Raw genomic sequence first — 16,592 nt, 5'->3', positions numbered from 1 at the left:
CTAGCTGACCAACTGTTGGCAAGAAGTGCGCAGTGCCAATTAAGAGAGAATTTGTTTCTGTTCAAACAAGCCACAAATACACACATATACACACACAAACATACACACTCTGAATGTGATGAAAGGGCCACTGTCATGCTGAGACAGTGAAGCGTCTGAAATGAGCAAGTTAAGAAGGTGAACACCAGTCCTTTCTCCTCGGGATCAGATCCCTTTTTCTTTCTTTTTTTTCTCCTCCCTGATCCTCCTCGAGGCATTCCACGGCATTCTGCTGCTTTCACAGCGGCCGCTCGCCTGTCCATCACCCTGACCTGAGAGAGGAGAATTCAATTCAAGCTGGCGTCCATACTTTGCCTCCCCTCCTTCTCTCCACTCTCTCTCTCTCTCTCTCCCTCCTCTTTCCATTTCCCTCTCTATGGTCGGCATAGCAACAGGCGTCAGGCTCGTCAGAGATGGCACTGTGGTCTGTTTCTCTGACTCCCTCTCCCTGTGTCTCTCTTTTCTGCCTCCCTAACTCTGTATCTGCCAGCAGTCGGTGCTGAGGACCAGTGTTTCAACAGGTGTAACATGTATTAAAAAGTTTCTGATGATAAAATGAGGAGGTGAAGCAGTTTTTAAGGTTGTTAGAAAATAGCGCCCGTAAACTGTTTTTTTTTTGTTTTTTTGTTTTTTTTAAACCAGTCTGAAATTTAAACAAAGTATTGACAATGGTGTGCCATTAGGAGCATACAGGCTAAAGCAGCACACCGCTGCCCCTAATGGCCAGTATGAATCTTGCCCGTCTGGTGTCATGTTAGAAGTCCACAAGTATAATCCTAAATGTTTCATCACAAATCCCTCTGGGTGGGCTCTAAATCTTTCATGTAGATGGATTTCACATCTTACAACCTTAGACATTTATCTACCTGCCAGCCTGCCTGTCTGTCTGTCTGTCTGTCTGTCTGTGAGCCCGGCCCCGGTGTTGAGACTCAGATGGTGACTAGTGACTTTGTAAAAAACAAAAACAAAACGTTTAAAAAAAATAAAAATTAAAAAAAAAAAAAAAAAAAAAAAAAAAAAAAAAAAAAAAAGAGAAAGAAAAAAGTTGTTGTGTTAGCATGAGTGGCCTCCCTCATGTGCTGTGTGTGGTGTGCCATTGTGTGTGAAGATGTGTGTGTGTCCTCAGGTCGTTTGTCAGGTTTTAAAAACACCCATCCCTATCCCTGCGACCCCCCCCCCCCACACACACACTCCTCTGCTACAGTATTATGTAGCTCCAACCCAGCCCTCCCTCCTCACTCTCTCTCTCTCTCTCTCTCTCGCTCTCTCTCTCTCTCTCTCTCCCTGTCTGATAGGAGGCCTGTGTTATGAGGACAGTTGGTATTAGTATTTTGCACTCTGCTCGCTGATCTTAATGCACTTACAAGCATGGCAGTCGCACTCCAGTCCCACGCAGGCTTTGATTGTGCTCCAGGTCTGCAGCCTGTTTCCCATCATCCACTCCCAGTGTATCTGCTGAAGCTCACTGAAAGCACAGGTGGCACACACACACACACACATATATAGAAACACACACTCATGTAGAGGTCCCCCCTCATTTTCAGCTTGCCAGTCCCTGTCCAGGCCAACTTCTCCTGGGTGGCAGCTAAAATCAAAGCATTCATCCATCCTTGACTGTGGGAAGTAAAATATGGAGCAGGGCGGAGTGGACTTGGCTGGAGTGTGACCGCCACGCTGGTGTGGGGAGTGACTGTGTCCTGTCAGCCTCTGGTTAGTGTTCTGTTCTAATCTGCTGGGCTCCCTTTGTGAACCTGTGGACGGTGCTTCTGTTCCGAGTGCCATGTGAGAAACAAACGCTTCAGTGAAAAAAAAAAAAAGAAAAAAAGGATGTTTTACTTAATATGTTATTTTAATTTACCTTTATATTTTTGTTTGTTTGTTTGTTTTTGTTTTTTTTTGTTTTTGTTTTTGTTATCCAAGGGTTTAAAGTTCAAAGCTCATACTCTTTATGTGGGGACCTGCCAACCTGCACTCCTTTTAAATGTGACAAAGTCTTTCTGTTGGTCTGAACCATGTGTGCCAAATTGTATGTATATTCCTCTGTCAATGCTTTGAATATTAACAGTGCATAAAAAATATGAAGAAAATTCTGTTTTTTGGATGCATTTCCGTCAACCTTGAAGAAAAAATGGAAATACAAAAGAGTTGTGTCAGATTTGTATCCCAAATGCTCATGGGTGCTGACAGAATTTTTGCTGCAGTTTACAAAAGGTTTAACACAATTTGTAGTTTTTGATTGGTTGGAGTCTTTCTCAAGCGAAGGCCTGCACTGTGCCTCTCTCCTTGCACACAGCTTACCTCAGTCCGAGGCGCCTCCCTCCATCTTTATGTCCTTTTCACTGTGTTTTACCAGCTCTTACATCACAACAGGTCGACCACAATAGGTTGATTCCTCCTACTTGTTTACATCATAATATCAGTATCACAGTGAGAAGGAACTGGATAAGGTGCATTTAAGGTTCAAAACTCCACCAAAAGACATATAGATTCACAGAAATTACAAAATTCCTCCAAATCCAAATCTCCATGGTATCCCTCTCTATGGATTTCTTTTTCTTTCAGTTTGTTTCCAAATGGCTTGTATAGCAAGCGAGGGAGCAGATGTTTTTGCACAGCTGTTGCAGGGATGCTAATACTGTAACGCAGCTGCGTAAGACCCCAGCTTATTGGCTGATCATAGCTCAGCCCTGGCCTGTCCCAGACACAACATTTCCGCTTTACAGCTGATCTCAGTTCACTCAAGGATTATTAGAGTCGTTCCTCTTTTCCTGTGCTGCATCCGCAGAGCGTCTTGGCCGGTGCTACAGTCGCAGTCCAGCAGCAGCAGCAGCAGCAGCAGCAGCAGCAGCCAGCCAGCCAGCCAGCCAAAACCCCCTCTCCTTCTCTCTCCATTCACATTCATTGCAAATAAAACACTACTCTGACATCTGGAATTTGAAATTGCATGCATTCATCTGCATGTGGAAAACGGATTATATTTTTTTTTTTCTTTCAACATTTTCCACTTGGTTCTTCAGAGCTAAGATGCCTTTGAGATGAACTCAATCAGTGGGGCGGGTGTTTCATGTCTGGGGGTTGGGGTTCGACTGGATCTGTTGGTTAAACTCAAGCCCACCCCCTCTCTACTTTGGCCTGCTGCCTGAGAGCTTTTCCACCATGGTGAAGCTGCAATGTATGTCATCTTGAAATGGTTTCCCAGTCATTCCAGACACTTATGCAAGAGTACTTAGCAACTCAGAGATATGCGGGAGAAAAACAGTGTTTCAAAGTAAAAGTACACAAAGTGGTAATTTTCTGAACAGTTGCAGTTTTAGATTTGATTTTACTAATCAACACTCGTAGTTTTAGGTCTGAAAAACACACTAAGACAATGAGTGTAGTATTTCCAATAGTTACTCTTCTGTCTGTCTTGGCTTGTGTAGCTGAAGTCCCTCACAGGCACCCACCGTTCAGCTTTGAGGTGAATTTCTTTCTCTTTTATATGGTTTCTCAGGTCATTCCAAACAGCGTTTTTCGTCATGTAAGAAACCACTTCATTTTGCATTCAATAACAAACACAACATCACTCCGTTTCATTGAGTTCACTGCACAAACTGTCACACCAATTTTCCTTCACGCCATCGATGTTTGATGTAAGCTTTAGTATTGCGAGTCAAAAGGAGAGGTTCTGTCAGTGGGTCATTTCCAGATACAGAGCCACTGTCTTCACTCATCCACACTCAGAACCCAACTCAGAACCCAAAACAGCCACATCTGCCTGCAGCTATTGTTTCCTTAGCAGTCATTTTAAAGGTTTTTTGCAATGCAGCCACATCACAGCAAACATTGCAGAGATGCTAAGAAAGTACAACCTGGCTGGGCTTGTCGTGTACAGTACTAGGATGCATGTTTAGTCGACCAGATAATAAGGCATGTGTGTATGTACAGCTCACCGTCTCTTTCCACGTTAGTTTAGTAGTCATGTAGCGGCGTGGTGTCAGGGAGTGAGAATGCCCTTCCAGTCGTATCAAGTTGCCAGCTGAAGCCAATCCACTGCCCCCCCCTGTGCCACCTGACTCCCTGTCCTCACCTTCAGCATGGGCGCTCTCATGGCCAGCTGGTGCTTTCATGATACACCTTAACCTATCTCTGGGAATGCTTCAGAAACTCACTTCACATCCATCCCGCTACACATCTCCTGTTAGAGTTCAGTCACCACTGGTAATTTTCTACAAGGCATACCCAACAGGTTGATTTCTAAGCTAGCACTCCTCTCCTCTGTCCTTCCTTGTGTTGTTTTCTTCCTGGTTGCAAACACTCTTCTCGTCTCGACTTTGTTTTTTAAACCCTTTGAATTGATGCTGCTTCTGTGCTTGACTCTGGGTTTACTGCGTGGTGCCATGTTGTCCACATGGCCTCTAGAGCTTGTAACGCTTCAGTGTGTAATGTTACCATATGCCTTACATGTTTTCCAGGACTAATAAAAAAAGCATAACAAAAAAAACATCAGGAGATGTGATTTTTATTTCCGTGCCCATTCTGAAAAAACTCGAGAGATTTTTACAAACTCATTCATTTTACAAATATCTTCTTCCTGTTTCCTTACTTTTCTTAAAACCAAAACAGGACCGTACAAAATCTATATCTATACAGTAATATACACACTATACTGTACAAAAAGCATCTTTACAAAACAAGCTGTTTTCAGGAATGTTATTGAAATAATGAAGATGTGATGGTTGGTCTCATTTGTCACAAATGAAAAATTATAACTCGTCTGTCTATCTAAAAGAAAGCAACGGTGAGGCAGGTTATAAAATTTTAAAAAATCCAAAATAGCTGCAATTAGAACTATCTCTATTATGTAAAAAAAAAAAAAGATCTACATTTCTATATACATCATCAAACATCACAAATTAATTAAGAGTATAAAAGTAGATGAGAACTTTTTTATATTCTTAAGATTTGGTTGGTGGCTCTTGGATCCCATGGGAGGTCAAGACCTGAGACAAGCGACTCAAGTAAGTGGAATCTGGGTAACCGTTCCTGAGAGAGACAAAAAGAAGACCGCTCATCTCAGATATACATGGCCTAGTGTATGTGACCTTCAATCCTGCAGCTCTGGTAGATATTCCCACTGGCATCACTCACCCTGATTTGCCTCCCTGTAGGCTGGTCTTGTGTGGGATGCAGTCCCAGGTGACCTTGGCCCCTGCCTCTTTGCCTGTCACTGTGAAGGTGAGTCCCTGCCTGAAGGCTTTCTCCAACCTGGGCAGGAGATTCCTCGTCATCTCGCAGTCAGGGAGGAAGGCTTCAAACTGTCCTCCTTTAAATGGTTTTCCTGGAGATGGGTGATCCATCTGGTAGGACAGTAAGCAAAGAACACAGTCATAAACAAAGCCTCTAGATATTACCACACATAAGCACAAAGTAAAGTCCTATTATTGACACAGCATCAACCTGCACAGAGGATCAGAATTTACACTCTGTTGTACTATTGACGACTTTTGACAATAAACAAGCACGTGCTGACTGGTGCTTGCAGATCACAGCGGAGCAAGAAATCCATGGAGGACGAGAACTGTAACTATCATTTCTGCCACATTATAAAAAAACAAACTCTATGAAGGGTGTTAGGTGTAGCTAAATGCGTCTTCACATCCCATAGGGGTCAAATACAACACAAGGTAAATTCAAACATGTATATTATAAAATGAGAAAGTCACATTAAGCTTTAATAAGCCCATATTTAACTTCTGTGTAATAAAGAGGCTGCGCAGAATGTTATTACCTTCCGTGAAGTGGTAAAGCAGTCAAAACAAACAAACCTATATCATTTGTTGTCTCAACCAAGATGAAATAGGCACAGTAGGCACCCCAGTATATTTTGTTAATGGCCTCTAGTAGATACAACAGTTCTCATTGACAATATATTCAAAGTATGCCACTCACCCCTTGGATGCCATCAGGAATGTTGTAAGTGATCTTGAAAGCAGATTCCCTCTTGTAACCAGGTACCCTGATGTCTAGTTTAGAGCATCTAATTTTGCCCCGGACACCTGGGAGAGTCGGAGCTGTCTTGTAACAGTTTTTGCAGTGGACGTGCACGGTGTCCAGGCATTTTGAGCACATGGAGATCCCACACTTAGTTCTCGTCACTGACATCCCATTGTCCCCACACACACAGATGCAGCCCAGGTTTCCCTGACCTACCCTGGACTCCTCTGGGATATCCTGGATCTCTCCTTGTCTTTGCTGTACACTCTGCTTTTGGGTTGAATGCATGGTTCTCTCTTTCTTATGAAGGGCCGTGGCTTCATCAGTACGGGCTGTTGTTGACCCGACACCATTCACACATGTCACATTTCTATTATTTCCTGCTGTAGAGTGGTTGACAAGTGTCTCAATTTTCAATCCATCCATCTCCACTGTACCTATAATTTTCACTTTCTCCTTAATGACAGGCTCTTTCCTCACTAATGGCTGGCTAACTGATCCGTTCACAAGCTCTGCCTCACAAAAGTCACTCATCTGGCTTGTTCTCCTTTCCTGTCCACCAGCTGTCCCGTCGCCTTTGCCTGTTTGGCTCTCTAGCCTCCCCTGAGGATTACTGTTACAGTGCAGACTAGTGCTTTGCTCCTCATTCATTTGTGAAGAAGTGGACGGATTCCAGTTGGAGGTAGAGGGGCTAGAGATGACCTGTTGTTCAGGTATTTGGGCCAAATCTCCAGAAAACACCTCCTGCAGTGTAGCACGTACCTTAGAACACAACTGTTTTGGACCAAAAAGAAATAAGCTCTTCTTTAAAATCTGGATAGTAACCTTCTTGAAGCGGCTACGGACTTCAGTGCAACAAGCCTGTAAAGTTTCATCAGCTGGATCAGTAACACCCAGCGCTGACAAGAGCAGCTCCTGCACAGAGAAGTCCACACAAACCGAGTCAACCAGCTTCTGTAGACCTTGCTGACATGAACTTACTTTGGACGAGTTCGCCCCTCTTATGGTGACAGTAAGATCACCACTGCTTTCTGGGTGGCCCTCTTTCATCTGGACATCAGAAGTCAGGTCGTCCACTCGGGTGCTGTAGGCTTTTTTTATGTGCTGCCACATCACCAAGGAAACTGTTATCTCTGCATTACAGACTTCCCGCTTGTCCCTCACTGTTTGGGTACTGAAGCTAGAAGAACTGCCCCTGGCTCTGACTGTGGACTTGCTGGAGTCGTCGTGACTTTTCTGACTAATAACCTGAGCCTTCTGCTGAGGTGTTCCTGAGAAACTATTGGCTCGCCTCAAGGTGGATCCAGACCCTGCACGTGGAAGTGTAGTACTTCCTGACAAACTGGACTGAGTAGTGCTGAGGGGGGATGTTAAACTCTTTGGTCGAGTATCCATTAAATTTGAAGTCAATGGGGTTTTATTCTGCGTAGAGGTAAATGAATGCAAAGCATCTCCACCTTTAAACAAGATATCCTCTCCGGTGTTTTGGGATTCTGCTCTGGGGAATCTTTCACCAGAAATCCCTGCTGTTTCTGACAGGACGTCGTGCCCCAACATTGGCCCAGGGCGCGTTTGTCTACTGGGAGATGAGAGCCCTCGTAAAGTGAAGTCAGTTGGTCGACTACCTAATGCAGACAGCCCTGTATCCTTAAACCGAGCTGCTAGTTTATACCTTTTGGCTCCATCAGTTCTCCTCTCCTCATCCCCTGACCTCAGCAGCTGATCTATCCTATCATCCAGAGACCCTTCAGTGGTGGACCTGGTGAAGGGGACTCTCACCTCATCAGTAGGAGTTAATGAACTTGAATCATATGAAGGATATCTACGAAGACTGGCTACATCCTCTTTTTTATCCCTCAGTTTGTCTTGGTCCAGGAGAAGGAATTGCTTTGCTTCAGACACGTCACTACTGCTCCCAATAATATAAATATTTCTGTCATCCTCACTCAGAAGAAGCTTAGGAAGTCTGACATTTAAGTTCTCTCTCGCCCTTTGCAGTCCTCCCCTGGGGGACAGGATACACTTCGGGAGCTGAGCTCGACGGATCTTGGTCTCATTCTCTTGGTAAAGCCCACTTATTGCCTTTTTTGCCAACACCAGGCGTTCCTGCTCTTGACCACCCTCTGCCTCTCCTGTTGTAACCTGCAGATACAGAGTAGTCAACCCCTGGTTTGTCATATCCACCACCCCAACACCATACTGACTAAGGATATGCTGGTATTCTTTCCCACAGTGTTTCTGCAGATACTGGAACATGTCTGCATCCACAATAAGTGAGAAGTCCTCCTCTGATGTGGTAGGATGCCCAGGAAACTGCAGATCTGCACCCTCTGTCTGGCCAGTATCTTCCCAGTTATAACCACTTGGTGTCAGGTCTCTATATGAGCTCGAGTTGTACTCATCGAACGGCCTGCTAAGGTGGACTTTCTTGCTTTGTTCTCTTTGCTTATTGGGTTTTCTGCTCTGATCTTCTGACTCCTGAGTATGAGACTTCTTTGTTGTCTGAACAGACCTGGAGCCACTGGGGGCAGGTTGCCCCGACTCTTTGTTTTCCTCTGATTGTGGGCACCCAGGATGGCCAAGCAATTGAGCCAAGGCAGCCTGAACCTTAGAGTAGGCGCCACACAATGTACAGAATTCCTCTGCATCATGGTTTATCTGGACGTCAGGGTGGGTCGTATGAAGGCTCTTCAATGCCAATACTCCCCCGGGAAGCTGGCTGTAGGCAACAGTCGCTGACAAATTTAAGATGACCTAGGATTATGAAAAAAGTGAGACAACAGACATTAATGGATGTTACTGTATATTCAATACCTGTTCACGTATATTCCAATAATCTAGTTAAATATACCTTGTCTGGGTCCAGGTGTTCATGATGCTCAGTTACAACGAGTTCATACTTCTTCCCATCCACTTCCAGAATGTGCTTGCTCTGTTGAATAACTCTCTGTGCCACTGTGTGAGAGGGGTCAGCAGAGGGAAATCAATCTCAGTCTGCAAAGCATCCTGACTAAGCGCTTTCACTATTGGCCATACCATTGACTTGCATGCCAAGAGTCCAGCTCGGGTAAATTACCGGTGACAGCCCATACAGTGTGATACCTTACTACTACCTTGCAAATGATTGCAACAAGATTTTGGAGTCTTTAGAGTGAAAGTTAATGAAGCATTTATGTTGTACCATGAGACCTGTGTGTAAATGTAGTTAATATAGTCTATTCAATTCAATTCAGCTGAAAGGGGCTTTATTAGAATGGGAAGCCAATACTTACATCACCAAAGCAAGGGTGAAATAAAAACAACAAAGAGAAAATGTCTCTGTAGTAGAACCAATTAATTATTCAGACCCCCCCCCCAAAACCCACCCACACTTCATATGCACAGACATGCACACACCCTGACCCTACCAACCTTCACTGTCCTCGAAGGTGATGAGGGCCGAAAAGGGTGTCGCCTTGACAATAGTGACAAAGTCTATTTCCCCTCCTCCATTCTTGACCCTCAGGAAGTGGATAATTAGCTTGTCTTTCAGTCTGTCTTCCTCAATGTCTGTGGGCAGACCACTCACCCTCACCATCCTGCCCCGCTCTGCCATCTGCTGGGAGAAACACAATCACCGCTGTGAAGGAGAAACTCTCAGAGTGACAGGAATGTCATGAGTCTGTAGAAATGGTGAGCGCGGACATCAACATGACGGTGACAAAAAGTCAAAGCACAATGCCTCTTTAAGAAGCTGTTAATGTTAGTATCAGGCAGCCATGCAAAGACCAGACCCCACCCTTGCAAATAGGAAGGGAGACATATTTGATAATAGAACACCCTCTATTGGGGGTTTCTATGACACTACATCAACATACTCAAAAATTTCCATTTCAGTTGCCATCATCAATGACTTTTTATTGAGATTATGAACAAATCATTGTCAGTCTCAAATTTACTCAGGTGTCTTCTCCAGTTCCTCTGAAGTTGAATTATTTAAAAGAGTGGCAGAATAAGACAATCACAGGCTTTGATAGCTGACATTTGATTTAATGCGCTAAACTATAATGAGATATTTAATCTGTATTGCGGAAGAAAACGCGTTTCCCTCTTTTAGTGTAAATCCCTTTGTGTAATTTGGATAGCAATGTGAAAATGGTAAATAATCTGCACAGATTGTGACAAATGATGAAGTTAACGCCCCTTCTTCTTCCTTCCCACCTACAGTTTGCAGCTATTTTGATGGCAACAAATTGACAAAGAATAAACAGCTGGAAAAGCAGCAGTTTTGTTGACTAGATGTTGCCCCCCCCCCACACACACACACACACACACACGACAGGTATTTGTAATCATATCAGCTAATGTTAAATTGTAAACACTTATAGTCAAATCTGCAACCAACCTGCAAGATATGCGAAAAATGTCGAATGTTCACTTCTACAGGATGTCACAAAAATGTATCTAGACGCGAGAGGGAAAGCCACATTCGCAGAGCTGAGTGTCAAGGAAGTGGAAAAATCAAACACATCTAAACTGTCAATCTGTCTATCGCACTATCGACGGATCGTGTGTTTGAACCTGACGCTGTTACTGTGTGTCTTGTATAATCTCTCAGATTTGTAATCGGTACTGACCTTACAAGTGTTTCACGGCGGTTTCTCTCTATCTTTCAAAGACCGTAACACTTTACAAGCCACGGAGGAAAAGTGAAACTACAAACTGTTGTGTGATTCATCGTGTCAGCGCGAGGGGGCGACCGTGTGCCGTCCTACTGCGTATCCTACTATACAGAGTTTCTTCAGCCTATACAAAGTACTATACTCGGGGACTTCCATTTCATGTTAGGCTACTTTATATTAACACTTCCTCACATTTCAGAGCGAAATATTGTACTTTTTATTTCACCACATTTACTTGACACCTTACTTTGCGTCTTCTTAATTCAAAATATAGATCAACTAATAAGTTATGATATAGGCCTATTATCATAGACTAAGCTACCTTACAGTATATAAAGCACTGGAATCTAGACATGAATACACTATCACTAATTATAATCCTATAAGTAATTAATATTTCTACTTTTGGTTCTCTGAATTTTTTTTTTTTTTTTTTTACTGGTAACAGAGTAATTTTATTATGTGGTATTGCCACTTCCACTTAGGTAAGAGTGAAAGCTAACCTGGAGAATGACAGATCTGAACTAATTTTGTCTAATAAATGCAGCATGTGTGTATATCTGTGGTCTGTCAGCCTGAATGTGACAGGCAGGCTTATCAATCCAACCAAAAATACAAAAGGTCATACAATTCTCTAATTTACTTCATAGTGAGACAGATTTAATCAGTATCTGGTATTGCATTTGTCATATACATATTGCTCTTTTCTGTGGGTATGGTGATTTACAGGAATGCCATTATTTCTTCACGCGCTAAACTGCAATGATAATGCTCTCTGACGTGGTGGAATGTAACCAAGTACATTTAAAAATTTTCATGATACTTTATACATTTCAGGGAGAAATATTGTAGCCTTCTTTACCCCACTGCATTTATTTGATAGCTTTAGTTACTAGTTACTTAGTTACTAGTTACTTTGCATATCAACACAATAATTTATTAGTTGCATATCAACTAATAAATTATTGTGTATTATCGTAGATTAAGCCACCCTGCAGTATAAAGTAGTAAAAATGTGTCCCACCTTTATCAGCAGTAACTACACATCATCATTCTGAATAATGAGAACTTTTACTTTTGATGTATTTTTATGCTAAATAAATAGATAAAGTTAAATAAAGTTTTCAATGAAGTAAAATATGGCTCTCTGTCATTTCACAGGTCATATAGCAGGGATATAATAGCAGCCAAAAGGTAGAACAAAATATGGGACAGAAAGTATTAATTTCAAGCTGAAATGAAACTTGCACCCTCACTTTGTTCACAAAGTGTGAGTGCAAAACTTTAATTTGAATGCCTACAGTAGACTGCTCGATACTGAATGGGTTATGGGATATGATATTGTACCGATTTATTTATTCAACCAATTAATTCTTAACATTATGTGAGGTCCACCCTGACTCTAACAACAGTAGGTGGCAGTAATGCGTCATTACAGTGAATGCTTGCAACTCAAACCTGCCGTAGAAGAAGAGGACTGTTTTTTCTGTCCAATCAGAGGCTGCATTGCTTCATCCAGGGAGCATGCGCAGTGGGACAGGTATTTCATGTGTTGTACGTCGTGTCCGGTGGAGGTCACAGACATCTGAGAGAGACCGAGGTGAGTTATGACACTCATTGAAAATACTTACTTGCATCGTTAAAAATGTTTGTATAGCAGTAATTACAAAGCGAGTTGGAGACGTTATTTGTTTGTGTTATCCCTAAATAACGTTATATCATTCACGCGTGTGGAGTAAGCTATCAGGGAGAGGTAACATGGTACGCATGTTACCTCGGCGTGCTATTTGAACTCGGCCGACACGAGCTTTATTGACGTTATAATATATCGTACAATTTTTATGAGTTGTAATTTAATAGTCGTAAACTAGAAGCTACAGAACTCTGTCAAGTAAGCTTCACTTGTCAGCTGCCTGTGTTCACAACTAGCTGGTGAGGCAATGCTAACTACTGAGCTAACACCCTCAGCCTTGGCATCACTCAACTCAAGGCCAAAGCCAACTGTTATTGGAAAGAAGGGGTTTAACCTGGCTTGACAAAGACAAATGCCTAAATGGTTTACAATGCGTAGGAGTAGTTTTACCAACGTGTACTAAAAGTTTCAACCTCTTGTCTCCGCTTCATCGCCTGCAGGTTGCTGTCATGGCCAAGCTATTTGAGTCGATTGGGAAGTTGGGACTGGCCCTCGCCGTTGGTGGAGGTGTTGTGAACTCTGCCCTGTTTAATGGTGAGTGTTGGTCAGTTGGATACCTTACATATCAATTAAGCAACCAATTAATCGCTTCAAACATTTTCAAAGCAAAAAATTCCCTTTCTGGATTCGCAAATATAAGGATTTGCTTCTTTTCTTTGTCTTTCTCCATTGTGCTGAAACAATTTGTCGATTAAATGATTGACAAAAATAATTTACAATCATGTTGGTTTTTTTTTTTTTCATTCGTCATCTTTCGAGCTAAAAAGTTGAAACACTGATAAATACTTTATAATTCTAGAGAGGATTTGTTGTTTTTCTTTGTCATAAATCACAATAAACTGAATTCCTTTGGGTTTTGGAGTGTTGCACTAATGAAATATATGAGGAAACCTTCAGTTCTGTGAAGTTGAAATGGGCTAGTTTTGACAATTGTTAGATATTTCATAGACCAAGTGACTGATTAATCCGACAACAAAAAAGAATCTTCACATTAATTCACAATGAAAATAAATGTTGGTTGCACCCCTGTTGAATGGTAAACTATATGTTTAGTATATCTTTGGTTTTGGAGTGTTAGTCAAAACAAGCACTCAGAGGATGTCACCTTGATGTTTTTTTTGGGGGGGGGGGTTGGATCAAGAAAATAATTGTCAGATTAATCAATAATGAAAATAGTATTAAGAGGCAGCAATACACATAACTCATTACTGATCACTCTTCAAGCATAATTGTGGACATTTCCAACTTGGGGCCTTTTTATCTAGTTATTGTGGTGATTTTGGATGTCCTTCCCATCAACAGCATTCAGTCAAGAAAGTCTGGGTGATCATGACGAGTTTAATACAAAACACAAGCAAATAATGATTTGATTACACATAAGAATCAAGAGAACATGTTGTAAATCTGGAAATGCCCCAAGACCAACACAACATAAGTTTCTGGGAGACACTAAAAACTGATATTCTACACTGGGTTTTTATTTTAATTTTAACTTTCTGATTATGCGATACTTGCTAGGTATCTGCCAGCAATACTTTGGATTACTTACCCTCAGTATTCAGTGTCCCCTGGAAATCTCCTTGTACTTGTGTATAATTTGCAGCTTTTATCTATTTGCTTGTGTTTCTTTATTTGCAAAGTGTGTCTTTATGTTACATTTATGTGGTCAAATTTATAGTTTGATTGATAATTGATAATAAACCCGATAGCAGCCGTGTAGCTCCAGGTAGCTCTTCAGCAATATATGATTTCAAAAGTTCTTTATAAGACATTTGACGGTTGCAGAGCTATAAATTATAAAAATGTGTATGCTGTATACACAAACCTTTTGGCAGGGAGAATAATTATCCATCTTTCCACAGTTGATGCAGGGCACCGGGCTGTGATATTTGACAGGTTCAGAGGAGTGCAGGATGCTGTTGTCGGTGAAGGTACCCACTTCCTCATTCCCTGGGTTCAGAAGCCTATCATCTTTGATTGCCGCTCCCGACCACGCAACGTGCCTGTCATCACAGGCAGTAAAGGTACATTAACAAACTACTGAACTTTTGCTCTGCCATCTTCTGATTTAGCATATACACATTCTGTGTCTCTGGCTTTATTGGTTGTTTGAGGATTGTTTTACTGTAGACTGTGTGCAGTATGAGTTACTTGTGAACCATACACCCTACAGATCTGCAGAATGTGAACATCACATTGCGTATCCTGTTCCGGCCGGTGACCGCCCAGCTACCACGCATCTTCACCAGTATTGGTGAGGACTATGATGAGAGGGTGCTACCCTCCATCACCACAGAGGTCTTAAAGGCTGTAGTGGTGAGTGTCAAAAAGAGAAACAACAAATAAATAGATGAAAGTTTTATTTTGTTGAGAATGAGCAGCTAAATAGAGTCATAAACTGCTGTGTCTGTTTTTTCTTTTTTCACAGGCTCGGTTTGATGCTGGTGAGCTCATTACCCAGAGAGAGCTTGTGTCTCGGCAGGTCAGCGAGGACCTTACTGAAAGAGCCTCCACCTTCGGCCTCATCTTGGATGACGTGTCACTGGTATGAAGCTGCTGGCAAATTTTGCAGTGGTGTTCATTTTATATTTATGGGGAAACAATTGTATTGTTCATTTTAAGTGGGAGAAACAAATGTATTGTGTTCTTTCAGACGCACTTAACCTTTGGCAAGGAATTCACAGAGGCCGTTGAGATGAAGCAGGTGGCCCAGCAAGAGGCTGAGAGGGCCCGTTTTGTTGTAGAAAAGGTATTTTTAATGTACAAATCAACCCTGTTATCCCTATGCTACTTGAACATTTAAAACTGTGTATGCAGTCTCTATTGTGAAAAAACTAACCAGATTAATCTACTTTTTATCGTTGTAGGCAGAGCAACAGAAGCAGGCTGCCATCATCTCAGCAGAGGGAGACTCTCAAGCTGCCTTGCTCATCGCCAACTCCCTGATGGAGGCTGGCGATGGTTTGGTAGAGCTACGTAAGCTGGAGGCAGCTGAGGACATCGCCTTCCAGCTCTCCCGCTCCCGCAACGTCACTTACCTGCCCCCAGGACAGGGCACTCTGCTCCAGTTGCCCCAGTGATGACATCTCACCCCATGTCCACTCCTACTCATGCTGTCTCCAGCTGTTACATGGGCCATGGAATGGGTGGTTGGAGGATTCAATAAAGGACTCTCAACTTCACACACACATTCCTCCCACTCTTTCTCTAACCAACTCTGGACTGGGCTCTGCTGATAGCAGCATGGTGGGGAGACAAAGTGAGAGGTCTGAGATGGATGCATTTATGAAGTCAACCCATGTGTAAGGAAGTGGAGAGGGGTAAATCACTCCCTCTGTGGTAACCTATATATGTAGTACTTTGTTTTGAGAAGAATTAACAATGCAGTAAATTCTCTAAAGATTTGTCTTTACTACATTGTTTCAGATTGAGAGCACTGCATGTGTGGAAAGCAACTGACTGATTTTTACATAAAGTGAAAACAGCGTGATTCCTTCAAAAGCTGATAGATTGTCAACAATAAAAGCTATTACTGTGTCATTGTTGTGCTGGAAAGTTTCATCAAATTGTATAACTACATGCAATCCAAGGAAAGGCTCTACTTTGGATTCACACTGTAAGACATGAATGATTAGAGATGGTTTATTCATTTGAATTAAAGTCTCTGTGCTCTGACTTGCTAGATGGATAAAATTTCTGAAATACATCTCAGCTCTCTAGCAAATTATGTTCAAACATGATATTGCCACCCCCAGTTAATTGGAATGTGCCTGTTCAGAAAATATATAATGATTCTTCATTCTCTGTTGTTGTCGCTGTGTCTTTAGTTTGTGTGGAGACAGTATAAGGCCTGCATTTGAGAAATGGCTCAACTAAAAAATAAAACTGTCTTTCTACCTCCCAGTGGTCACACTTGTTGTTCAAGGCCACGAGTTGTACAGCATTTCCTATTGAGTGTAATCATAGTTGTCACCACATGAGGGTGCTTCATAATTGCATCCTCTGTGATTAAAATAGCAGAGAAGCAGTCAGTTGTGCTGTTCACTGTTGCATCCGTAACAACTGCTCCATTGTGACATTTGAAAATTGGATAAAAGTTTATCTGTCACTGGTAGCTTTGACAGAGTGAAAGTTTGGCTAGGAAGAAATGAGAAGCTTTTAAAACTTTTCAGATATATAGTTTAAAATGAAATCAAGTCAGATTTATGAAACTAATTTTAGAA

General features: G+C 42.1%; 2 protein-coding genes across 2 annotated transcripts; one reads left to right on the top strand and one right to left on the bottom strand.

The window, feature by feature from the left end:
* Window positions 1-4,543: 4,543 nt before the first annotated feature.
* LOC111217498 lies at window positions 4,544-10,687 on the bottom strand. The gene is made up of 6 exons (XM_022739395.1): window positions 10,632-10,687; window positions 9,427-9,610; window positions 8,867-8,970; window positions 5,971-8,769; window positions 5,170-5,378; window positions 4,544-5,064 (listed from the first exon to the last, which is right to left on the bottom strand). Exons 2-6 carry the CDS (start codon window positions 9,608-9,610, stop codon window positions 4,977-4,979), a joined length of 3,384 nt encoding a protein of 1,127 aa, XP_022595116.1. The 5' UTR covers window positions 10,632-10,687; the 3' UTR covers window positions 4,544-4,976.
* Window positions 10,688-12,208: 1,521 nt separating this feature from the next.
* Window positions 12,209-16,173, top strand: phb (prohibitin). The gene is made up of 7 exons (XM_022739737.1): window positions 12,209-12,276; window positions 12,810-12,903; window positions 14,232-14,393; window positions 14,543-14,685; window positions 14,798-14,914; window positions 15,023-15,118; window positions 15,237-16,173. The coding sequence occupies exons 2-7, from the start codon at window positions 12,819-12,821 to the stop codon at window positions 15,447-15,449; spliced, it is 816 nt and encodes a 271-aa protein (XP_022595458.1). The 5' UTR covers window positions 12,209-12,276; window positions 12,810-12,818; the 3' UTR covers window positions 15,450-16,173.
* The last annotated feature ends 419 nt before the right edge of the window (window positions 16,174-16,592 follow it).

The sequence above is a fragment of the Seriola dumerili genome, unplaced genomic scaffold (genome assembly GCF_002260705.1).
Source record: "Seriola dumerili isolate Sdu_G_001 unplaced genomic scaffold, Sdu_1.0 BDQW01000044.1, whole genome shotgun sequence".
NCBI lineage: Eukaryota > Metazoa > Chordata > Actinopteri > Carangiformes > Carangidae > Seriola > Seriola dumerili.
This window is presented reverse-complemented; position numbering and strand designations above follow the sequence as displayed.